The sequence below is a fragment of the Cygnus atratus genome, chromosome 7 (assembly GCF_013377495.2).
Source record: "Cygnus atratus isolate AKBS03 ecotype Queensland, Australia chromosome 7, CAtr_DNAZoo_HiC_assembly, whole genome shotgun sequence".
Lineage (NCBI taxonomy): Eukaryota > Metazoa > Chordata > Aves > Anseriformes > Anatidae > Cygnus > Cygnus atratus.
Genome location: NC_066368.1, coordinates 7,202,109 through 7,227,409, shown reverse-complemented (window position 1 = coordinate 7,227,409; position 25,301 = coordinate 7,202,109). Strand labels below are relative to the sequence as shown.

The window sequence follows — 25,301 nt, the reverse complement described above, 5'->3', positions numbered from 1 at the left end:
GGGCAGTCAGAGTTTCTTCGACCAAATATGTGGATGTGTAGATGATTTAATTACCAAACAGTTTAGGAGAATTTCTAATCTCTCTTCAGCCACTCATTCTGTCATCTCTGATGTGTGATACCATTTAGATTGAAAAGAGAATCCATTTAAAGCCTAAACACTCCGATTACTTTTTTAGATGCCCGGGAGCAGCTCAGAGTTCAAGCACATGATGGTCTTAAAAGGCTGCTAAATGAAAGGCAAGGGACCTGGGGGGAGGAGAGAAAGAATGCTAAAGTACACGATGTTTTAAGGGATGTGGTTTTCAAACTGACATGAATGATTTTTGAACTCAAAGTGTAACCTAATACGGATCCAGGTTTCCAAACTGAGGTGTGCACCGTGCCAGATGCGGGCAAGCAAAGAACCCAGGGCAGCCCAGCTCCTACCCTGACCAGGTGCTGACCTCCTGAGGACACCTGGCTGGAGCTCGCAGGCGTCGGGAGCTCTCAAACCCTGCTCCCAGCCCACCTCCAGCACGGCCTGGCAGCTCGGGCAGGGGGCTGAGGCTGGGAAGACTTTCTGAATGCCACTTCCAAAGCACTGGAGACTGCCGGCGAGGTTTTGTGCTTCACAAGTTTGCTCTCTCGTTATAAATAAACATTTCTTTTCATGATAATGTCACAAGGCCTGGCCTTGAAAGTCTTACTATTTTTTTTTCTCCTTGGCATATCAGCAGTCGAAAGGCACACACTCTTGCCTTCTTACGCCTTTTGCCAAGCCACAACCACAAACCATCCTTACAACCCCAAAGCGCTTTTGGCAGTTGTGACACAGGACGTATGGCTCGTGTGGTAAAATGTGCTGGCGAGTTCCCCGTAGGCCCCATCCAGCCACCGCTTATGCGAAGAATTTGATGCCAGATAGCAGCTGCTGTGCTGAGGCCGCTCGCTATCACACCAATCAGCACTGTCTCATCCTTTCTTTTCACTTCCCTGTCTCCACCTGCTGTTTTCTTTTTCTTTTCCTTTTTTTTTTCCCCCTTTTTTCCCCTCTCTGCTTTGTACCTTATGTTAAGACTGGGAGTGCTCTGGGGCAGGGACCATCCTTTTGTTCGGTGTTTCTCTCTCCCTTGCCACGGAGCCTGCTTGCCTGGCACAGCGCTCGTAGGAACAGGAATGCAAAATAAAGCAGCCAGTGCCCCATGATCTCTGCTAGGTGAATGGTGAGTGGCCTGAAAAGTGAGTGCTGTGGGTAAAAAACACAGCTTCAGGCAACCTCTTAATGAACTTTTTGCAGGTAACGTAGTACGGCTCTACCTCGCTGCAAGTATTTGCATAGCAGAGACCTGACGGGTAATTTGTTGTATTTTGGCTGCCTGCGTGTGTTGTATGTTTTTGTTTGGTAGTTGCTAATGTTTCTGGTCTAAATTTCAGAGCGTGTTTATGTCGCAGGCAAGCTGCCCAAGAGACAGCCCTGAGGAAATAGTTTGCCCCAAAACAATGCCATTACGCATCTTGTCCAGAACATGTCTGACAGCAAGAAACGTGCTTGGTGCTGACGGGGGAGTTCGTCCTGGAGGTGAGGTCTGCAGCCTGACACAGCTGGAAAGGAAGGCCAGGCTTGTGTGTGTGTGTGTGTGTGTGTGTGTCTGCTTTACCTTTCCCTTTCACTCTGTGTGCCACAGCACCTTAACTGCCTACCGACAGGTTAAGGTGGAATGAAAAACTTACTGGAGCTATGTTTCCTTACCCATTGCCTGAGACTCTCAAATCTAAGGATAACAGATGAGAATCAGTGGTTACTGATTATTTGAAAAAGTTGGAAAAGTCGAGAAAAATACAAGGCCAAATGAACCTGAAGTAACTGATCCCCTCTGAGGCCTCAGGTTTATTCCTTCATTTTGACCACAGATATGGGTTGTATAGTCATATTTAGAAAGGAAAGTTGATAGTAAGCTCCCTCCTCCAAGCTCACATGGCCATTTTTGATGACTTGATAACTATTTAATTGTTCTAAATAAAAAGGGAGTTTTTTCCATAGAAAGCATTAAGGAAGCGTTGTTGAGTGACGCAGTAGCGCAGAGATTAAGTGTTGCAACGTAATTCCTAAATCACATATGCAAGTCATCTTCACTGTGACTACACGTCCTGCTTCTATGGTTTGTCCTGAGATTTGGTTTATGGCATTCTCAGCACTTCTGTCTTGGTACCAGGTAATACTCAGCATAGCATGGAGATACACAGGTCTAAGATTGTAGAAAAAAAGCAAGATGCAGAATCTTATTTGAGAGCTAGATGTGATCATGAGATCGCCATGCAATGAGGTTTAATCTTGCACGTGAAGTAACAAGAGACATTTTGCCACAGACTTCAAGCCAGAGCAGAAGAAGGCTCATGAGGAGCACACAGGAGTTAGCAATGTCCTTTTGTCCTCAGCTCCAACATTTCTCACCACGAGCTTACTGTACTTTGACGCTTTCTCTTCTTGCTTTATTCAAGACGCAGACACTTACTTTGTCCTCTTTCTTAGACCCCTGGGCCAGGGACTGTCATCTGGCTCCATCCATAGCGCAGCCTAGCATAAGGGAGCCCTAACCCTTGTCAGGGTCTGCTAAGTGTTATGGCAAGGCAAAAGGATAATCCACAACCAACCACTCCTCCAAGAAGGCTCTTAGGTGCCAGAGCACAAGATCTCTGTTGGCCTGCACATGACTGCCGGGAACGGCGCAGTGGTGGGATTCCCCTGGGTGCTGGGTGTTGACACAGCTTTAGTTGGGAATGGACACATTGGCGCCCCCGTTCCCTTCTTCCCCCCTTCCTTCCCACTCTGGGATGCCCGATGCAAGCAAGAACCAGCAGCCGATGTGCCAGGAGCCTTTTCCAGGAGCCTCCTGGGCAGGCGGCCCCATGCCAGGGCTGGCTGCACCTTGTGCTCCCCACCCGGCCAGCCACCAGTGGGCACTGTGCGGCCAGCCTGGGGGCTGGGAGCGGGGGGACACGGGGGGGGAGACCCTCTGGGGGACCTGGGGCCGATTTGGGGACGGCGAGCCCTGCTCATCCTTCCCGCAGCGCGTTTTAGCACGAAGCGTCCCTCCCGTGGTGGCGGGGACAAGGGGAAGGGATTTTAACGTCCCCGACGCTAATTTCTTCGTGGCTCTCGGTTCAAAAAGCTGCATGCTCGGGGCGTGCGGCCCCCAAAACCTCACCCCCCCTCCCCGTTTTCTCCCCCCCGGTGCCTCCCGGGGGCTCCCCCCGTGCCAGCCCGGCCGTGCGCCCCCCGGGGCGCTGCCCCTGCAGGCTGCCCGCTCTGCCACTCGCGGGAAGTCTCCCATTTACCCAACCCGTAATATTTTAGCCATTGCGAGCATTTTTTTTTTTTTTTTGCAATTAAAGCTGCCCCACAGTTTAGTCAAAGACATGATTGTGGTGTTTGCTGCTGTCTCCGATTAGGAATTTAGTTGCCTAAAACTTTCCGTGCTGTCCAGCAGGGCGCAATGGGCTGTTGACGGCTATGTGCTATTTTTTCAGCGGCACTGGGATAGAAATGGGTTTGTTAGAATATTTTCACACTGAATTGCAAATGATCCCATGCAGCTATTCTTTTCTTCTCTGCAAATATTTTCCATCTCTGGTCTCCAAACAGTTAAATGAAAGACAGCCAGTAAAACGGAGAGCTCTTTAATCCTAGGATAGGCAATTGCAAACAGAATAGACGACATCAACCTCTTTATATTTCCCATTTAGGACCTGGAGGTGAAAAGGCAATACTCCTCTGCGAGATGCATCTAGCTGAGCAGATGCTGCCCCGCATATGTTCTTTTCAGTGTGTTCTGCCACTTTATGGGGAGCAGAAGCGTTTACACGCCGAAGCAAGGCCCTCGCTGCCTCCGAACCCACAAAATCCACTTGTGACCCCCAGTGCCCGTGTGCCTGCCCCTTTGGGGTCACCCCAAGGGGGCCGGCCCCGGCTCCGAGATGCTGAGGCCGGGGTTAGGGTGGTCTGGGATTGGGGGGAGCTCAATTTGCCAAAGGGCCACTTGGGGTGCGGGGAAACTGCGGGCTGGGGGGGGAAGCCTGCAAGGAAAAGTGATGGCAAACGGGCACGGCCCGAGAAGAAAGTTGCAGCGGGGTTTTTGTGTAAGGAGCAGAGCGGAGGGTGCTGGGGAGCGGTGCTGTGCGGGTGGGGGGCAGGATCAGCCCCTCGCAGGGGTGTCTTGGGGGGAAGATGTGGCCTCAGGGACCTGGTGGGGCAGCCCAAGGCTCTGATCCTTGCTGCTGTGCCCTCGGCAGGGCGTTTGGTCCCCCTGGGGCTGTGGCAGAAGGAGGCCCCCTGCCCCCTGAGCTGCTTCACCGCGGCCCCCCCGCAACCCCGAGCGGGTGGGCAGCGCTCAAGCCGAAGGAGCCCGGCCGGGCTCTTGCACGCTGAGTTATTTTCCATCGCTCGCGTAAAGACTGGTGAGCTGATGGCTTGAAAATTCAATTGAATACCTGCCCGGAGTTGAGGATAAATATTATTTTTAAAAGAACAATATGTAATTAAAAACTAATATTTAACAACTTAAACGCCTATCCTCTAGGAAATAACAGCCTTTCTTCGCAAAACCTCCGAGATTGACTTCGCTTCCTCCTGTAAACTGAGGCCAGATTTAATTCTCCAAAGAATCAGCGAGATCAAGGATTTCAGCGCTCAATTTACAGCTCCGGGGTATGTGGGACCCATTCCCAGCTATCTGGGAAGGCTAGGAAATAACTCCGGGAAGGAGGAGGGGGGGAAGGAAGGCGAATTAATTCCCCAGCACCACGGTAACACCTGTAGTGTTTCCATAACTCAACGTCACGGCGGCGATCGCCGGGAGCAGAAGGCTCCCTGGCAGCTAAATTGCGAGCAGGAAAACGGCACGGCTCTTTCAACCAAAGCACCGAACAACCGAACAAACGCGGCAGGTTTGCTCGTTTGAAAGGAGCAGCCCCGGCCGCGGAAAAACGCTGAGCGGAGCCCTTGGGTGCCGCCGTGGGACCAGCGGGTGCCGGCTGCCTCCTCCGCGCACGTCCCCGCTTGTAGATGGGAGGATTTCTGCCCTGGCTGGACGGAGCGAACGGCTAACAAGTCGGGCAGCTTCACTGAAATCTTAAAACAATAAAATAAAAATAAAATAAAATCATATCGAGTGCGAGGGTGTGATTTTCCTTCCCCCCTCGCAGCGGCTGGGTCTCTCCCCGCGATGCCGCACGGCGGCCGGGCTGCAGCCTTCCCCAAGCCCTCCCTGCTCGGCCAGCTTCTCCTCTTCCTCCCTCTCTCCCGAAATAAGAAGGGGAAAACCCTCCCGTCCGAGGCTCCCGGAGGGAGGCCGGGAGGCCCATGGAGCGCTGCCTCGCCGCCTCCCTGCCCTCGGCCCGGCCTCCGCTCCCCCGTTTGCGCCCTGAGGACGCGGGGAGCTGCGGGCAGCGCTGCCCGGGGCTCGGCTCCGCTTCCTCGAGAAGCTGCCGAGCACGTTTTCAGCAGCGGCGCTCCGCTGCGGCACTCAGCAGGCTCCTCGCAGCCTCCCACGCGGAGCTCCAGGCGCCTTCCCTGCCTTCTCCATCCCTCGCTTTGTCTGCGGGGGGCTCTCCCCCTCCGCGACCCCCGCGGACCCCGGCCGGAGACGCCCGCTGCGCGGTGCGGGTGTGCGCTGCTGGGAGCGCAGCCTGCGCCGGCGGGGCAGCCTGGCCGCCTCCTCCGACCTGCGAGAAAAAGCACTTTCCTTACCATATGATCTCTCCTCTTTTCTTTTTCTTTTCTTTTTTTTTTTTTCACTTTTCCTTTTTTTTTTTTTTTTTCCCTGTAACTGACTGTGGAAAGTGAAAAACAATCGGAGGTAGGCAATTTTTTTTTGGAGAGAGCCGCTGCGTGCGCGCTCGCTTGCCCATATGGAGAAAATTACCCCTCGAGTTCAGACTTTCGTTGGATTCCAGCATCAAACAGCCCAGACCTCGCAGGAGCTGGGCGAGGGGGTCACTTTCGATTGCCGGCTCAACGGCCGCAGAGCGGGAGCGCACAGGCCGGCTCCCCGGCGCCGCCGCAGCTCCGCAAAGCTCCAGGGCGAGATTTGGGGTCGGCAGCCCCGGAGCACCCCCGCTGTCCCCCCTGCTCCGGGGGACCCCTCTCCGCCGGGCGCTCAGCGCTGCGCTCTCCCCTTGCGCCGGGGGGCTCGGGCGCGCAGCCCCCGGCGAGAGCAGCCGCTACTCCCGCAGCAAACGCCCCTAGCAGCGGCTGTTTGGGCACGGCCCTGCCACCCGGCTGCTGTGCCCGGGGACCTGCGGGGAGGTCTGGAGGCTGGCAAAGCGTCGGCCAAGCCGCGCAACCCCGGTGCTCGTCCGCGCCCGCGGAGCGGGGTGCGCGCGGGAGGGCGCAGCGCTTCTGCGGGACTCCCCCGGAGGGGCCTGACCTCGCCCTTTGTTCCTGCGGCGAAAAGAGGCGGCCAGGCGGTTAGCGAGCTGTGTGCCCCGACGGGAACGGGCAGGGTGGCGATCCGAAAAAAGGCAGCCACCCCTGCCCCAGGTGTCCCCTCCCTCACGCACCGCGCCGGGGTGAAGTTTGCCGAAACTCCTAAAAAAGCTTTTCCCTTATTTTTTCCCTCCCTCCAGGAAAGAAAAAAAAAAAAAAAAAATGTAGATTGTAAAAGAGCCTTTAATTGGGGACTAGCCTACGGTTGAATGCGGTTGTTGGACGGGAGCATCCAACACCACGTAACGGAGCGGTAACCCGACGGAATCGCGCACGCCGTTTAAGAAACAGCCCGCACGTATTCGTGGGACATAGATTATGCACGGATAAAAAGCCACCTCGGGTCTCGGGGGCCTAAAACATCCACGGAAAAGGCTGATTTCGCTTTAGGAGCTCTCTTTTAACGCACGCTGTACGAGTTCCACAGCGCGCGCATCCCCGCAAGCCTGAAAATTTGGGAACACATCAGCCAGGGGAGGAATTCGGCAAGGTTATTCGTGTCAAAGCAGGACACTTGGGTTTCTGTTCCAAGGTGCCACTGCAAGCAATTACGTTCTTCAGGTCCTCGAAAAAAAAAATAATTGCATGATTTAAAATGAAATACGTATTGATTACTACACTAAACGACACTTCAACGTGCTAATGTCGAAGCGCTGTACTTTGGAAGCTTGGAGAATTATTTGAGAGTTATTCTGCTTCTTTCACTGCAAACCCCTTCGGCCTCATGCAGGTCACCGGGAGGTAGATGCCTGGAGGCGATGCCGGTGGTGGTGAGGGGTGCAGGATATGAATCCCCCCGCAATGCCCTCAGCTCTTTGCAAGCCCGAATTTCGCCAGCCGGTGGGCGAGAGGGAAGACAGAAACGAACGGGCCACTGAGCTAACGGCGGAGGGGAAGGGGGCTCGGGGCAGAGCTCACTTGCCGCGGGGCTCGACCGAGCTGCGGGGTCCGCAGCTGCCGGGGGAGGATGCAGAGGCCGCCCCACGGCGTTTGGGGTTCCCCGGGGACTGCCCCCGGCACGGCCAGCCGCAGCGCATGGCACCGTGTGGTGCTTAAAAACTCCTCGATCCCGCAGAAGATAGCAACGACCCGCCCTGATAGCCAGCGAAACGTGCCGTGAAATGAAAAGCAAACGTGCCTCGGCGGGACGGCAGGATCGGGCCCTTTGGGAGCACTTTACACAAGCAAAACTAACAAAATTAAACGTCTCGAGGAGAAACTCAAAGCGCTCCAATAGTAACAAAAAGTGCCGAGCGGAGCTAATGTTAACTAATAGTGCAATTTTCTATTTTTCCGTAGAAAATTAATCTTTTGAAGAATTATTGTTTTCCCTCCGTTTCGACGGCGGTAAAATCAGTCCGGAGGAAAGTTGAGGAAAGTTTGCAACTACAGCCCCGGGGGGTGCCATCGCCGCCGCCAGGCAAACCTCGGGCGGCCGAGCCCCAGGGCTGGAAGGGCTTTGGGGTTGGAACCGGCGGGCACCGGGCAGGGCAGGAAAACTCCTTTTCTTAACCAACTCCGCACACCGGAGCCGCACAGCTCGCTCCGGAGCTGGGAAACACTAATTTAGGGGGTCGGGGTGGGGGGCACAGCGGGTGAGGGCAGCAGCCGGCCGCGCAGGGTGGAGGATGGATGCTGCGCACCCCGGTGCGGAGCAGCCCAAGCGCAGAGAGAGGCTGCGAGGGGGACCCTCGTTTTTCCTTTGGGATCCATCGTCTTCCAGCGAGAGAAATAAGCATCAGGTGCGAGAGTTTTTCTGCACACACCGCTGCTCCCCCAGCACCTTTCTGCCCGCACGGGATCGCCCGGGATGCTCGGAGCCCCCCGTTGGTGCGGCCCCGGCTGCCCGGCAGCGCTGCCCCGGGTCTCGGTTGAGTTTTTAAGTCTGGTGACTTCCCATCCCGGGAGAGCCCTGGTGGCAGAATCAGGGCTTTCGCAGCAGAGATGCCTCCGGGAACACGCAGCTCGCAGGGCAGCCGTTCAGCACCCGGCTGCCGGTGCCCCGCCGGCTGCGTCCCGGCAGGTGGTGGAGAAAAAAAAAAAAAACAACAACAACAACAAAAAAACAACTCTTTAACAAATGCCCCCCTCATCCAGGAGCGCACGATGGCGTTGCCATCAACGGCGTGCAACGAGCCACGAGGTGTGAAAAATAAAATCAAATTAAAAAATGAAGAAAAAAAGCAAAGCGCAGGGGATGGTCGGATGGCTTGCGAGCATCCCCGGAGCTGCGGGTTTTTGGGACGGGCGCTGCTGCTTGTGGCCGAGGCTGGCCGGGACAGCGGCCTTCCGCGGGGACAGGCGACGGCCCGGGGCGCGCAAATTTGCGGCCGATGGGCGCAAAAAGGGCCCCGCGGAAGGGAGCTGCCGGCGGCAGAGGGCGCTGCCACCCCGCGGATGCTCCGGACCCGCGGATGCGCCGCCGCCGAGCCCCGGGCAGGGACGGGACGGGCCCGGAGAGGCTTCGCTGGGGCCGGGCGGTGCGGGATGCCGGCAGAAAGCCGCTCCCACGGCACCCGGTGGGGAGCTCCGGGGCCGCCACCCGACGCCCCGTTTTTTTCCTCTTTTGTCCTCGCCGCATCCCCCTGCTAGGAGGTGCTGCTAAAGCTGGGCCGTCACGGCAGGGCCAAAATAAGGGGAACGGAGAGTTTTAGGGCCGCTATCCACGCTGGAAAGCCGGACTGTGGCAGCGAGACCCCCTCGGAGGACATCCACCTGCCCGTCGGAGCCCCCGGGGGCTCCGGGTACCCGGCCCGGCGCTGCGCCTCTCTCCCTTCTCGCAGCGCTCTTTTGTGAAGGGTTTGCAGCACCCTCGGCCTCACCTCCTGGGCTTTAGGATGCCCACGACGGAATTAAATTATGAGTTTAACCCCGCTAATTCACGCGAGCCCTCTCCAGGCACGACCCGTCTGTGCCACCTCTCCGCCCCGCTGCGGACACAGCTCCCTGGGAGCCGGGGAGCGGGGACGGACAAATCCAGCCTGGAACAAGAAAAGTTCCGTGCAGGCTGAAACTTTCCTCCCCGCCAGCCCCCACCTGGCAAAGTTCAGCCTGGATCAGCCCGTAAACAACCGCCTTACCCCGAGGTCTCCCGCGTCTGAGGCCTTCCTCGCATTTTCTTCTTGGCTCGGCTTTTAAAAGATGAGTATTAGTTTGGAAATCCGAAGCTAGTTGCCTCTGAGGCCAGCCATGTAATCTGACTGCGAATGTAGCGCACCCCTCCCTCCGAGAGAGGCTGCCTCCAAGTGTGTTTGGAGCAGATCGGGGATTGCTGGGAAGGGAGCCCCTGCCAGATTTTCTCCTCGTAGACGCCAAGAGGACAGGGGAGAGCGGCCCGTCGGGATGCGGGGCCGGCAAAGCCCCCCGAGGAGCTGCGGGAGCCGTGCCCCGGTGCGCACCGAGCGGCCCCCGCCCGGGCAGCGCAGGCAGCGGCGGGAGGTGCCCCGGGACACGGCTGGAGAGTGACATGGGGAACCAGGGGGACGCGGAAAATACTGGGAAACCCCATCCCGAGCCCTCTTGGTTTCCGTTCCGACCATCCCCGGCCTATTTTCTCCGTGACAAAACCAGGCAGCCGGTGCTCCCCGGGCTCTGCACCCTGCGGTTGCTCTGTCCGATGGCAGGCAGGCACATCCATCGATAGATAGGGATGTATAGGGACGTATGGATGTGCACAGCAGGCACAGCAGGCGAGCAGGGCGCGGAGCGGAGCGGCCGCAGCCGCCGTACGGGGCGCGCCGGGCCGAGCCGGGCCGGGCAGGGGAAGCTCCAGGTCCCTGCTCCCTCTGAGCAGCAGCCGTGGCCTTCCCCGCTCCTCCCGAGAGCGACGGGACCCCCTCCGGGAGGGGATTTCAGCCTAGCGAATATTTCCCAGGGAAGAGGGGCGAGGGAAACGGAGTGAGCCTTTTGGCCGCTTTTCCCCGCTCGGCGTGCGTGCCGGTGAGGCTGGTTTTCACACGGGTAATTCCTCCCTCCCCGGCTGCCGAACTGCTCGATGCAATTTTCAAAGCAGCCCTGTGATTATCTCAGGATGTCTGGAAAAAAAAAAAAAAAAAAGGAAAAAAAAAGGAAAAAAAGGAGTTGAAGTTTTTTTTTTTTTTTTTTTTTTCCCAGTTCAGATTCATGTTGCAGTCCCGGGGAAGTGTAAATACGCAGATGCAGATCGCGTCTCTTCCTAGAAGGAAAAGTTTCTCTTTTTCTTTTCAGTGCTCAGGAACCGAGACCCCATCGGGTTCAGCACCCCAAACACCCGCCGTGTTTAGGGCACTTTCTGAGCCTGGCTCCTTCCAACGCAACCAGCCGTCCGCACGGGCGGCGGTACCGCCGGCTCGGTGAGAGGTGCTGCAGAAAAGGGGCGAGGGGACTTGAAAAGTTGAACCTCGGGCTGTTCCCAAGGCACACGAGGGGGCAAATCCGCCTCAGCCCGGTGGGGCCGTGCCTTTCTGCGCCCGGCGGCCGGGAGGAGAGCTTCTCCCAGCCGTGCGAGAGCCGCACCGCGCTGCAAAATCCCTCAGAAGCCTTGAGTTACGCCTTCCCTGCGAGCACCCCTCTCACTTTGTCCCTGCCATCGCACGCACGTGTGTCTGTGGTGTCCGTAGGCGCAGCCGCTCCGAGCCGGGGAGCACATTTACGTTTACACGGAAAGCGAACTTGTCCCCGCACCGAGTGCGCGCAGCGCGGCGCACACAAAGGGAAAGGAGTCCCTAAACAAAAGGCGTAAAAACCCGGCATCCTCGCGTGCCCGGCGCTGTTTTGCCCCATCTCTTTAGCCCGGTTTGCTATCGGGTGAAAAATATCGGCTAGCTGCGAACGGGGAGCGGGGAAGGCGCCCAGAGTTCAGCTCGCCCTTTACTGGAAAGAAGCGAGGACCTTCCCGGCACCGCTTCGACAGCGATTTGGAGCCTGTTTTAATGCGGCGGAGTAACGGATTCTTTGTGGATAAAGTGGAAAGGAAAAAGAAAACAAAGTGCGTGAACGAAGGAAAGAAACGCTGGGCTGGTTTTAAGCCTCCCCCCGTCCCCTCGGTTCGACAGAAACATTAATTTACATTAGCAATTCTGCATCTTTAAGATAAATTACACAGCGGCGTAATAGATTTAAAGCACGCCAGATTTTTTATCATTAATTGTAAATGTGCAAAATACCTGCTGGTACTTCACTTTAGAAGAATGTAATTGGCAAAAATGGGAGGCTGATGAATAGATAATAGATCCTTAACTACCAATAAACAGTAAGCACCAGCCAAGAGTATTAGGATGTGATCATAATTATTCCGCGGCCCCAGCCAATGGGAGGAGAAGAACTCAGCCCTAAAATCATCCCCGGACCCAAAGGTAATCGCGAAAATCCGGCCAGGGCCGGGACCGGAGACTCTCTCCCCTGTCCCGTAGGGGAGCGCCCGGCGGGGCCCGGCTCGCACCATGCCGCTGCCCTGCGCTTTGTCTGCGGCCCCTCGCCGTGCGGGGGGGCACCGCTAACTTTGCAGGAGGAGGGCAGCCCGTCCCCGCAGCGGCACACGACGCCTTCTCCGAGCGGGGCAACCCCCCCCGGGACGGCGGGGCTCCGTGCACACCGAGGTAACCCCCGGGGGGGGGGGGGGGGCCGGCGGAGCCGCGCTGCTTTCCTCCTTCCCCCCCTTCCCGCACCCCGCGGAGAGATGCGGAGCCCCCCCAGCCCGCGCCGCCCCCGTCCCCCTACCTCGGTCGCCCGCAGCCGGGGGCGCGCTGCGCTGCGCGGGGCTTGCGCGGGGTTTGCGCGGGGCTTGCGCGGGCAGGGCCGGGCGGGTGCCGCGCTCCCCCCGCGCCGCTCTGCGCGCTCCCGGCGCACTCCGATCCGCGGCTCCATCCCTCCCGATGGCGCTGCCCGGCGCTCGCCTCCCCTCTGACGCACTTTAAAGAGTCTCCCCCTTCAACCTCAAGGCGAGTAATAGCGACCAATCATCAAGCCATTTACCAGGCTTCAGAGGAAGCTGTTTATGTGATCCCAGCACTAATTAGGCTCATGAACTAACAAATCGTTTGCACAACTTGTGAAGGGGCCGATCACATCCATGGATTGTCTTTGGACTTAGGGAGGGGGGGGGGGGGGGCGACCGCCTTTTCCTTGCAGGAGGGAAACTTCTCCCAGCAACTTTTTTTTTCTTGTGTGTGTGTGTGTGTGTGCGTGCGTGTGTCTCCCTTTTGGGTACCGCTGGCTGCCGCTGCCTCCTTTCCTCCAGCCCCTGTCTATTTATGTGTGTATCTATCCCTCCTCAAGTCACTCCCTGCTGCAAACTTCCCCGGATCGCCTCCCGCGCACCAGAGAGCCAGGCAGAGATTCGCTCGGGGACTCTCGCCGCGGCAGCATGTTTCAGCCCGCACCCAAGCGGTGTTTCACCATCGAGTCGCTGGTGGCCAAAGACAGCCCCTTGCCCGCGTCTCGCTCCGAGGATCCTATCCGGCCGGCGGCGCTGAGCTATGCCAATTCCAGCCCGATGAACCCTTTTCTCAACGGCTTCCACTCCACCGGCAGGGGGGTCTACTCCAACCCGGACTTGGTCTTTGCAGAGGCCGTCTCGCACCCGCCGAACCCGGCCGTGCCGGTCCATCCCGTGCCCCCTCCCCACGCCCTGGCCGCCCACCCGCTGCCCGCCTCGCACTCCACGCACCCGCTCTTCGCCTCGCAGCAGAGGGACCCCTCCACCTTCTACCCCTGGCTAATACACCGCTACCGGTATCTGGGCCAGAGGTTCCAAGGTACGTGCAACTTTTCCTCTCCCCCCTTTTCCCACCCGCGGCCGGGCTCCCCCCGTCCGTCCCCAGCCATCCCCCGGCCCCTATCCAGCCCTCGGCCCCCGGGAGCCGTCGGAGCCCTGCGGGTCGGGCTCGGCCGAGGGTTTGCCCTCGGTTTGGGCTCCCTTCGAGCAGGATCAGGGCAGTGCCGGCCCCGGCTTCCCCGGGTTTTTGCTCCCCGAAAGAAGCGGGGCTGGAAAAGCCGCCTGGGTATTTTAGTTCAAACCTACGCAGAGACCCCGAAAGCCGGGAGGGGTGCGCGGGTGGCGCCCCAGCAAGGGGCTGGGACGGAGCCCAGGGGAAGGAGAAGGGTGGAAAAAAATAGCCATAAAAGCCCAGCGCAGGAGAGAGCCGAGGATTTGGGGCTGCCGGGAGAGCCGGGGCTGAGGGCCGGTGCAGGCAGGGAAAGCCTCCGGGCTGCCGAGTGATCGCTGCCCAGCTGAGGGAAAAGAACCAAACCCAATGGCGCCCAATCAATAAAATCCCCCTTCTTTAACCCTTTGCGACCGGCAGCTTCTTCTCCGAAGGGGGAGAAGATTTCCTCCCGTAATGGGTCCAGTCCCTGCTTCTTTCGTTAAACCAGCGAACAAACAAACAAAAAAATCAGCCTCCTCTCGGAGGACTCCATCTGTTGTTTTTTCTTCTCCTTTTTTTTTCTTTTTTTTTTTTTTCCAATTTTTTATTTGTTATTTCCCAACGAAAACAATCCACCTGCGAGCCCCCTTTTACCCTGGCCTTCCGCAGCGGCTGCAGCCGGGCTGGAAAAGGAGCCGCTCTCCCCGAAGCCAGGCGGACCGAGATACGAGCTGGATTATTACCCTCGCAGAATAAAATTACAGGTTTCGCTCACCAAATTATTTGTCACAGCCATCAGGCGATTGGGAAGGAGCGGGAGATGAAAGGCGGAAACGTCCCGGTGTTGAGCCACAGCCTGCTCCCAAACACACCCTCCTCCTTGCTGCCGCTGCTGCAACGATTTTTAAGGCACTTGCGGGGAGAGACCCTCGGTGGGTTTTCCACCTTGGATGGACCGATTTGAGGAGATGCAGGGGCCGGCCGGGAGGGCGACCCCCGCCCCCCCCAAAAAAAAAATTAAAAAAAAAATAAATAAATAAAAAAGGGGGAAAAAAAAAATCCCTGCTCCGCAGCAGGCCGGCTCCGGTGGGCACCCCGGGGCCTCCCCGAAGTTTGTCGCCCCCCCCGGGACCAGGGGGACGAAGGGGAGAAGGAGGCCCCGGAGAGGGAAGCGGGGCCCGGCGGCGGAACGGAGCCGTGCTGGGCCGGGCCGGGCCGGGCCGGGGCCGCGCTCGGAGCCTTGCCCTGCCTCTCAGGAAATAAATAAGCAAACAAACACGGAGAGATACGGCGGGTGAGGGAGAGCAGGGCAGCTGCAGGATGAAGCCGCAGACACCGCAGCCGGGCTCTGGCCAGTTCCTTTACTTTTTTTTTTTTTTTTTGCGTGTGTTTTTAATAGTGCTGCCTGCCTTGTGTTTACGGTTTGATTTTCTCCCAATTCTCTCCTTCCCCTGCTTATTCCTTGCACCTAGTTATCGAAATAATATTTTTAAGGTCGCTTTCTGAATTAAAAAAAAAAAGAGAAAAAGAGAGACTGAGAGGGAGGAAGGGAGGGAGAAAGAACAGGCAGAGCTCTCTGGCGGGTAATGGTGGGAGACCCAAATTCTTGCGCTAAAAACTCCTCTCGAGTGCTTTTGGGGAAGGTGTTTTGCTAATCCCCGTTTTGCCCTGCTGCCCAGGGAATGAAACCAGCCCGGAGAGCTTCCTATTGCACAACGCACTGGCCAGGAAACCCAAACGGATCCGTACAGCTTTCTCCCCATCCCAATTACTGAGACTGGAACATGCCTTTGAGAAGAACCATTATGTAGTAGGAGCAGAGAGAAAACAGCTGGCACACAGCCTCAGCCTCACGGAAACTCAGGTAAGGGGAAGCAGCTGCGGCCGGGGACGAAGCGAAAAAGCCGGGGGACGGAGGCGAAAACCCCGTGCAAAAACCCCGTGCGGAGGTTTAGGCCTTCGGGAAGGGGGGGAGACGTGGTTCCCGTCCCCGCGTGGCTGCGAGTGATAAAAACACGCCCGGTTTTGAGGGCGATCGCCGTCGTTGGGGTGGCCGCTGGCAGCCCCGGCGCTCGGGTGCCACCGCAGGGACGTGGGAAGGGGGCGGCGGGGATGGCGATGCGCCGATGGCAAACGCGAGCCCCCGCTCGGTTTTTTTGGGAGCCCGGTGTGCCCCTCGGAAATATTTACACGTTAGAGAAAAAGCCCGGAAAACAAAAGGCGGAGGGGGAAGGAAAAAAACCAAAACACCTCTTTGGATCCTGGGCTGGAAATGCGTTTTTTTGGATAGCTTTGCGCTCATTTCCAGCCCCGGGTCCGGCAGAGGCAAAACGAGGAAACAGCCGGGGAGGCCACGACGATTAAAAATAAAAGCGGAGAAACTAGCGATGGCAACGAGCCCCCTTCCCACCCCCCCCCACCCCACCCCCCCCACCGCCGGCTGGCCGCGGTCCAGGGCTCCAGCGGAGCCCGCTGCGCTCGGGGCCGGCCGGGGAGCGGGGGGCTCGGCGGGCACCCCCCGACGGCTCGGCCCCGAGGTGAGGGCGCTTTCCACGGGGTTTTCTCGTCGCCGGAAGAGAGGCCGGGCTTTTGGGGGGGTTGTGGTGGTGGTGGTGGTGGTGCTGGTGCCGCTGCTGGTGCCGGGCTTTTGTTTTGCGCCCTTCCAGGAGGATCGTGGAGAGAGGGCTCCAGATGGGGATTGTCTTCGCTACAGTATGTGGCACTGTACTTTAAAAAAAAAAATAATAATACCCAGCCGCAGCCTAGTTCAAAGTTCCCAGTAAACAGAGCGTTCTCTGGGCGGATTAAGTTGTAACACTTTTTTTTTTTTTTTAACTCCTTTTCGTGGGGGAAGCAATAAAGAGGTTGGAGCTTTTGTTTTAAAATGTCTCCCTAACAAAACAATAAAAAGGGATCGCCACTTTTATGAGGTTCTCCGAACAAGGGACCGGTCACAGGCTTATTTCCACTGGAAAGCTGTATTTAAGGTGGTCTTTGTACTGCTTGATTCCGAAGCTGGTTGGGGTCTTTTGTCCGGATGTCAGACCCCCAGTCCCCTACAAATGAGCTCCCTTTTGGGAGATCAGCGTGCAGAAATGAACCGTCCTCCCCTTCAATTAGCAAACTAAAAGCAAATTAAACTCACCCCTTGTTCCCCGCTCAGCTTTTTAATGGGGGACTTTTGGAGAATATGAAAATGCAGCAGAGATGTGTGTCCGGCCGGGCAGGTCTCTGTTCTGAAGAGGCAGCGAAGCGGGTTAAACCAGCTTATTAAAATGCTCCAGTTCCCTTTTCCCCCCTCGCTGGGGCCTTTATCAGGCACTTTCAGACAGAACCAGAGTTTAAACTGCTTCGGGAAAAAAAAAAATGTTTACCTTTGGCCACTACGAGGAGTGTGGCCAGCCCTGGAGATAGCTCCCAGATCAATACTATCTGTAATTAAAGCACTGAAGTCAGCTGCCGGATGGTTAAGTCAGATTTATTCGGGGCTGAACAAATCCGGAGGGGCATTTAGGACGGTATTTAGGACAGGTTTCGCCGTCAGACGATCGCTCCTGGACGGCGAGCCCCGCGGAGGCGCTCGGGGCAGCGCCGGACGTTTTTAATTTAGGTCTTTTTTTCTTTTTTTCTTTTTTTTTTTTTTGTTTGGTTTGGTTTCATTTTATTCACTTCTCAAGAGCAAGCTCTCACCCTCACAGCCCGTTTAGGGCCGACCCTCTCGCTGGGCTCCGTGCGCATCGCTCCCGGTGGTCGCGCCGTACAGTACCGTACCGGGCCGGGCCGGGGGCTCCCGTGCGGGGGGCACCCCGCAACTGACCCGGTGTCCCCGGAGCACCCCCGGGCTCACTTTCCAGCCGCTGGAGCCCCGCAGCCCCCGGGGGGAGCGGTACCGGGGGGCGCCCCGTCGTCAGGGCGGGCGTGCGGGGAGGCGGCCGGCGGCACTGCGCGGAAACTGCGCGGAAACTGCGCGGCCCTGCAGGGGGGTGTGGGGGCTGCTGCAGGTGTCTGGAGGAGCTCAGGTGGTCCCAGGGATGCGGGGGTCCCCGGACCAGGGTAGAGGCCAGGTAGAGGGCGGCGGGCTAACGGGCGGTGCCTTTCGTCCCGCAGGTAAAAGTATGGTTTCAGAACAGGAGGACGAAGTTCAAGCGGCAAAAGTTGGAGGAGGAAGGTTCAGACTCACAACAGAAGAAAAAAGGGACTCATCACATTAACCGGTGGAGGATCGCCACCAAACAAGCCAGTCCGGAAGAAATCGACGTCACGTCGGACGATTAAAAAAACCCACAAAACTGGCACTTTGGGACTTTTTCAAGCCAGCCACCGCACCGAGATAAAGTGTTAGAGGCTCACACACCCCGGCGTGGCGGTGCGGGGAAGGGACACCGGGATCTTCTTCATCAAATCGCCATCCCCGTCTGGGAGGGCAGCCGCGAGCGAGCGAGGGCGAGACCGCGAGAGGTGCAGGCTGGGGCACCGCTGGCACAACTCTGGCAAAGGGGATCTGTCAATCAGAGCCAAAACTCCGGGACGAGGTGATTGACAGGTATTCCGTTTCTCGCAGTCCACTTTTAAAAACGTAACGTCAAAAAAAAAAAATTTCGGAAAAAAAAAATCTTTAAAAAAAAATCTTAAAAAGGAAAAAAAAAAACGAAAAAAAAAAGAGAGAAAGAAATAGTACCACCTTGCAGGACGTTTTTTGCACTTCACTGTTATTTTCCGTCTTTAAAAGAAAAATTTCCATAAGCAGCCAAAACCCACACCTGTTTCAGAAACTTGAATTGCATGTGTAAAGTCGTCTGGGCATAAAAAAAAAAAAAAAAAAAAAAAAGGAAAAAAAGAGGAAAAAAAGAAAAAAAAAATACCCCGTTTCCTAAAGACAGAAATGAATTGTAATTTTTCTCCCTTTAAGACAGGTTCTGTGTGCTTTTTAATTTTATTTTACGAGAAATGTGCAGTCTGTAAACATTTTATGATAACTTCTGGCGTCAAAGTGTTTGTGAAAGCTAAATGAAGTAGCATAACAAAGCATAGTGTTCCTTCCCGATGGACAAACACGGGGGGGCAGGGGAGGGACGGGGGGGCTGGGGCTGGTGATAACTTTTTCTGCCAAAAAAAAAAAAAAAATCAAATTAAATTACCCCCCCCATCTCCCTCCCCTCCCCAGTTATATCCCCACCGTGAAAACGGCCGGTGATTATTTTTTAGCACAACTAAAGCGCAAACCTAGCCACCAGGTTTGGCGGTGGGGACACCTCCCAGGCTGGGAGGATCCAGAGAAAAAGGACTTAAAAAAAAGGACTTAAAATCGCGGATTGATTTTTTTTTTTTCCTAATGGCCATTGGGGCAATTTTCAGGCACTGACCTTATAACGTTCCGAGATCATAGAGCTACTAAAAAAGAAAAAGAAAAAAAAAAAAGAAAAAAAAAAGTGACAAATGTTTCCTTCATGTCTTCTATACCAGAATGTAAATATTTTTGTGTTTTGTGTTTAATTTGTTAGAATTCTAACACGCTATATACTTCCAAGAAGTATGTCATTGTCAATATTTTGTCAATAAAGATTTATCAATATGCCCTACAATTTGAAGCCATCTATTTTCCCCTCTCCCCAGACTTTTTCTCGCTCCGGGCGCTGGAGCAGCGCAGCGCATTCCTGCGGCCACGGGCGCATCGCCTTCATGAAGCCGCTCGCTTGTAAACAGACCTCTAAAAATAAGCCGCAGAGCCCCACTCGCCGTAAATAAACACCTTGAAAAAAAAAAAAAAAAAAGACACAAAAACCCAAAGCCAGCCCCCAGCCCCTTCCCCGCTCGGAACCCGAGCCGCGATGGGAGCTGGTTCGCAGCAGCAGCTCGGCAGAAAGGGAGAGTGCGGCTGCAGCAGGGGTTTCCTTTGCAAAAATATGCATTTTATTTTGCGGGAGAGGATTTTTTTTTTTTAATTTCCCTGGTCATGTCTTTGACATCCCCTCCGCGGGTCGCTGTAGAGGCTGCGCCCCAGCCGCCCGTATCCCCGCCGCTGCGGGAGCGATTCTGGGCTCTGCGGAAAACTCCAGCCTTAAAGACCTAGGGGGGGGGGGGGAAAAGTAAAAAAAAAAAAAAAAAAAAAAAAGTTGTTCTGGGTCCTTGAGGAAACTAGCTGGTTTTCTGGGGGTACACAGTTGTTTTTTCATGCTTCATTTGCTCCTTAGCCTGATAGACTGCATTAATCAGTTTTATTTCCATTGATAGAGAAACCTCGTCTGCTCTGTTCGAGCTACAAAGAATCCTGCAAGCTTTTGTGAAAGTGCAAATCAGTTTAGGCAATTATCATACCAGGAATATGAAGGGGAAAGAGGAGGCATTGCCCAGTGGTCTCCTTTAATCTCTTAATCCGTGGATCCAGGGGGGCTAGTTGGACATAATTTAGGACAATCTGACTACCCTTTACACTGTGATAAGGCGAAGTTACAATGCATCGCGAAAATACGAGCTTTGTTAAACATCCTGCCTTGAAAAGTTAAGATTAGACATTCCGTGCACGTGTTGGCTCTATCGGGTACTATGCAAATTTTTATTTAAAAAAAAATCCGATTTTATTATTATTTTTTTTTACCATCGCTCCTTATACAATCCCGGTGACTTTCCATTCACCGGCGCTCCAAGTATGAGAGAGAGGCCCAGGAAGGGCTCGGACGCATGTCGCAATGCGGGTCCCTTCCATTTAAACCCGGGCTAATTATTTCGTGGAGCTATTCCCAAGGTAAACTTCTCCCGTCGCCTTCCCCCCTTCCCGCAGAGCTGACGGTGCAGGTCGTGGAGCGAAGCAGGGCGCACATTTCCCCTCGCTCACCTCGCCCAAGTTTGCCTGCGCTCCACTTCAAACCCATGCAAATGGGCAAACATTAAACGGGTCGCGGCTAAACAGCAGACTCGGGCCTTCCTAGAAATTGTTTCCCATCTTGATAAAAGGCTTATTTCTGCAGGAACCATATACTTTTTCCCCTCCTTTTTTAAAAAAAAAAAAAAAACACGTGAGGAGAGAAGAGGGAGAGAGGGAAAAAAATTAAGCGTCCTATGTAGCGTAACAGCAATAAAATCTTCAGAGAATGCCATTAGCTTTGAAAAAAAACCCTAAAAGCTTTATTACAAACCAAGCTTTGAAAATAGGGGGGATTAGGAGTCTGAAAGGGTCCCACAATGGTTAGAAGAAAAGGTTTCATGCTAATGAGGTTAATGCCCTTTGTATCTCAGGACTCCACAACTTCATTACTCCCTATCTCCGGCTGCACCAAGCGGCTCAGAACACTGCAATCCACTCCAGCTCTCCCCTGCCTTGCCTAGAGAAGGATTTGATAGCAGCTCTGTTCAAACTAGATAATTATATCTTTTCAAGTCGGAATTAAGATAAAGAAAGTGAAGCAAAGGCGGCTAGCCTTGATCCACTGCAAACAAATTTGGCGCACTTTCTAGTCTCTCTCCCCCTGCCTCAATAGGCAGGACAGTCAGCTTATTAGACCCTCATTTGCTTTATTAATTCATCTATTTAAAGTGGCAGGATTAGAGAGAGGGAGAGAGAGGGAGAAGACTAATGCGGGACGGTGGATGCCAGGCAACGTGGAAATATAAATATTGGCGAGATGCTATCCGAGCGGTGTTTAAAAATACATTTTATATTAAATAACTGCGCGGGGTGGGGGAGGGAGGGTACATTTCGGGTGGCGAATTGCAGGCTCGGGCGGATTTTTGCCACTTTTTTGAATGCGATTTTGGGTGCCTGCTCGCAGCCCCCGGACGGACAGACGGACGGACGGACGGGAGGAGCCGGGGGGTGCAGGGGGCTCTACCCTTGGAGCCCCCAGCCCCGGCCCCGCTGCGCACCGCCCCCCCCCGCTGCGCACTGCTCGGGATGCGCGGTGCGGGGCGGTGCGGGGCGGTGCGGGGCGGTGCGGAGCCGGGGGCTGCGGGGCGAGGGGCTGGCGAGTGAGTGCGTGGCGGAGCCGCTGCTTGCCCCGCGGTCTCCCCCCTGCTTTTGCTCTGGTTTTAGGTTAAATGTGTCCACCCCCCCACCCCCCCCTCACCTTCCCCAGACGTGTCACCGCGGAGCAGCGGCCGCAAAGCGGTGCGGTGGGATGGGATGGGGTGGGGTGGGATGGGGTGGGTGGGGGTCCCGGTTGCGATCCCCTCCCCAAACCCCGTCCCCGCCACCTCCTCCCATCCCGTCCCTTGCAGATGGCGAGGTGGGGAGGGCCGGATCCGGACCTCGACGCTTCCCAGCTTTGCTCCGCACCTGAGATCTGGCCCCTCTCGCCTTGGGGTTTTTAACCCTCTTCCCTCGAACAAAGCCGGCGGCTCCCGCCCCCCCCACGACCACCCCCCCTCTCCCGGCTCGCCCCCCCCCCGCACCCCTCTCCTGCCCCCCGAGCCGCTCCGGGGGCGAGGGCAGGGCCCTTCGAAGCCCCCTCTTTGGGGCGTTTCGCCACGCTGTTTTCCTTTTACCTCCCCCCTTTGATGGATCGCGCCGTTACTTCGCAGGGCTTGGCGGAAATTAGCAGTTCCCCTTAATTAGCAAACGGCCTATCTGCCCGGCTGGTAGGAAACAGGCGAAGTCAGGGCAGCGTTCCCTGATAAGGAGCATCTCCCGGCCCCTGCCCCCTTAGCCAGCAGCCCTCCTTCCCTGCTCGGTGCTCCTGCAGCTCCCATTTACTCCTGCCAAAGGCTGCAGGTGGCAATTTAGGGGACCCCCTGGCCCCCGGCCGCAACCCATCCCTTCTTCTGGCGGGGGAGCTGGCTTAGCTGGGGAGCCCAGGCCGCGGTCCTCCTCTGGAAAGCGAAGGGGGCCATTAATCGCCAGCCCCCGCTGGTTTTTAATCACCCTGCTGCAATTAGCGCCTGTTGCGGGAGCCCCGGGGATGGAGACCGGGGGGCTGCGGGTGAGCCCCCCGCTTTCCTGCCCCTCGCTGTCCCCGGGCCGGCGACACGGCATGGCATGGCACGGCACGGCACGGCACGGCACGGCACGGCTCGGCTCTGCTCCCCTCTCTGCCCCGCGCCCCCCGAGCGCTCCCGCCTTTATAGGGGCGCTGGGCACCGCAAGCGGCGGGGCTGACGTCGGGCAGAACTCGATCCGGCCCGCTTCGCTCCTGCTCCCGAAACTGAGCCTTGAAATGAGAGAACAGCCTCTACACAATTCCCATGGCCTTGACATAAGGTACAGCGATAAATATACACCACTAATGAGCAATTACCATATAATCACCTTCCAATTAGCTCGCATAATGATGAATTAAACATTCTAGCCTGCTGGATTAGGTTTCTTACTTTGTATATTATTTACGAAGGCTAGCTTCTGCTGAGCACCAAATATCAAATTAGATAGGGAATTTTCAGATGGGGGTAATTACGCATTCACTGCATGCCCGGAGTTTTTGTCACCGGCTAAGTAAAGTGTATTGGAAGGTAGTGTCCATCCTTTTATGTCCTTCCCCTTTGATGTCTTAAAACAAAGTCCACGCTTTTCCACCAATGCTCTGCACGTCGCCCCCAGGATTAATCCTTCTTCCTTCCCTAAGGGGGACCGAGAGAAAGACGGGCTGATTTTGTCCCTGGGACAGTTAAATAACGAGGAGCTGTCGCTGGGGACAGCCGGGGAGCTCTCAGGCACCCAGTCCCCCGGCCCCAGGGCTGCAGCGCGGTGGGAGGCTGCAGGGAGCTTTTCTCCCCTGATGGGCGGACAGGGAGAGAAAAGCTCCGGCCCCCCCTTCACCAGGACCCCCCCGCGACGCTCCGCACACGCCGGGACCCGATGTCACCCTCGGTCTTTGTCACCGTGGGGCTCCCAAACCAGCGAGTGCCGGGGGGGTTCCTCCGGGGGTGAGGGTGGCCGGGGATGGGGACGATTCTCCCCGCGGGGGGGTGAGAAGGGACGAAGCCTCCCGCAGGAGGAGGGAAGGGCTGGAAGGCAGAGGTCAGGAGCTCGGTGCCAGCCGGGGGAGGGATGGGGGGCTGCAAGGAGGAGCCCGGAGCCTTCATCCTTTTCCTAATTTGTGCCCGACCCCCCGCCAGGCGTTTACAGCCCGGCCAGCACGGGGGAGCGCGCACGGCGCTCATCTCGCAGGGAAGCCCGGTACCGCCCAAAACGCCCCAAAAGACCCTTTTGGGGGTTGTGGGGGAACCCGTCCCTCTGTCCCCGGCTCCTGTTGCCCGGGGATAGCGGGGCTCCGGTCCTGGAGAGCAGAGGGCAGGGTGGGCGCCCCTCCGTCCCCGCTCCGCACCCCCGGCCGGCACAGCACCCACCCCCCGGGGCGGCTCAGCCAACCCCGAGAGATCGGCGGTGCTCGGTTTCACCCGCTTTTTTATTTATTTTTTGGCCATATAATAGTGTTAAAGGAAAAAAAAAAAACCGCAGGAAGAATTCAAAACAATTTCAGTTCTGACTGCGAGCGTTGACTGAATGAGTGCTGGTGACCTGGCCCCAAACAAACTATTTAGATAAGATGCGGAAACTCAGCTGTCAAGTCCCGAGCGTCTGGAAAGAGCTGCTGAGCCCAGCCTCCGAGCAGTGAGAAGGTCCTGAATTCCCTTGTTTTTGTGGCTTTCATTCATAGCTTTATCGGTAATTGAACAACCTTTTTGTGGTTTTGCTGGGTTCGCAGAGTGCGTGGAGTCCCGGCGGCGCTAAGGCCGGGCAGGGGGATACAGCCACGGCTGTTATTTTATCTTTCGAGCAGCAAGTTGGTATCAGAGGCAGGGAAGAAAATGCATTCTTGTGGGTTGCGAGAATGAGATATTCCCAGATAAACTCTCCTCTGATCTCGTTTATAATCCACACGATCACGGTTATTTTATTTGGCATATGTAAGCTCGAGATGTTTGCTATGACGGGATATTTAGGACCCAAATATGATTATAAAAGCCTTTTCCAGAGCGTTATCTCCTGTATCACCCACCTTGTCCCGGCAAAGCCGCTGCCTTTTTGCAGAGGTCTTTAAGCCCGGCCCGTGCCTGCTTTACGTGGGCTGTCAGACTTTGCTCCTCGGAGCTACGAAAAACAGAACGAAAGAGGAAGACGGGATTTGGAAGAGTAACGGCTGCTCAAATAACACGTGAAAAGGTCTTTTCATAAGAATAACGTTATTTTACTTTAATTCCTGGGGAATGCAAAATAAGAAGAAGCCAGATCTAAGAAAAAGTACTGACTAAAATCAGAAAGAGAGAGAGACAGAGAAAGAGAGAAACGAAAGAAAAAAGAAAGAAAGAAAGAAAGAAAGGAGAAAGAGAGAAATAGAGGAATAGAAAAAGAGAAAAGAGAAAAGACAGAAAAGAGAGAAATAGAAAAAGAACAGGCAGAAAGGACAGACAAAAGGAAAGAAAGAGACAAAAAGAGAGAAAGAAAGGAAGAAAGAAGAAAGAAAAAGGAAAAAAAGAAGAAAAGGAAAGCAAAAGAAGAAAAGGGAAGGGAAGGAAGGGAAGCAGCGTGAGAGCAGAGCCCGGCTCGCAGCGTGGCACTTGATGAAGATGTCACCCAGAAGTGTCACAGGGAGTACAGGGAAGGGTCGCGAGTTCAGCCGCGGACCGGCTGGGAGATTCACGCCAATTTGCCTTCGGGAGAGTCAAGGGCTTTCGGAAATCCGCTTTCTTCCCACCATTGTGGCGAAGTCCCGAAAGGTTTTGGGGTCGGGCTGTTTTTTTACCGCGTGTCTCGGGCAGATGCGGGCGACCCCGGCGAGCCCCTGCGAGGCGGCGGGGCCGTTCCGCCCGCGCAGCGCCGAGCACCGGGGGGACCGGGGATGTTTTGGGGTCCGGGGGGACTGCCCCGACCCCCCCCCCGCACCCCCGTGCCGGGTCCCTCCTCCACCGCCCCGGTCCGCCGCTGAGGGACCCGGGGCAGGACGGAGGTGCGGCGGTGGGATGCCGGAGCTGAACCGCTGCCTTCACCTTGGCCACTGCCGGTTTTCAGCGGTGCCCTCCTGGGGTACCCCCCCTCCCAGGAAGGGGGTGTCGCGGTCACCG

At 56.0% G+C, this 25,301-nt stretch overlaps 1 protein-coding gene and 1 long non-coding RNA gene across 3 annotated transcripts in view; one reads left to right on the top strand and one right to left on the bottom strand.

Annotated features, from left to right (window-relative positions):
- The window catches only part of LOC118248553 (uncharacterized), a 39,679-nt gene extending 27,355 nt beyond the window's left edge, over positions 1-12,324 (bottom strand). Inside the window, exon 1 of one of the 2 annotated variants that reach the window (XR_004778781.2) lies at positions 12,163-12,324. This is a non-coding gene — a long non-coding RNA (uncharacterized LOC118248553). The remainder of the gene's footprint in view (positions 1-12,162) is intronic. The other variant, XR_004778782.1, reaches the window with a different exon arrangement.
- Positions 11,811-19,060, top strand: EMX2 (empty spiracles homeobox 2). The gene is made up of 4 exons (XM_035547589.2): positions 11,811-12,041; positions 12,721-13,199; positions 14,990-15,174; positions 17,418-19,060. Exons 2-4 carry the CDS (start codon positions 12,809-12,811, stop codon positions 17,583-17,585), a joined length of 744 nt encoding a protein of 247 aa, XP_035403482.1. The 5' UTR covers positions 11,811-12,041; positions 12,721-12,808; the 3' UTR covers positions 17,586-19,060.
- Positions 19,061-25,301: the final 6,241 nt, after the last annotated feature.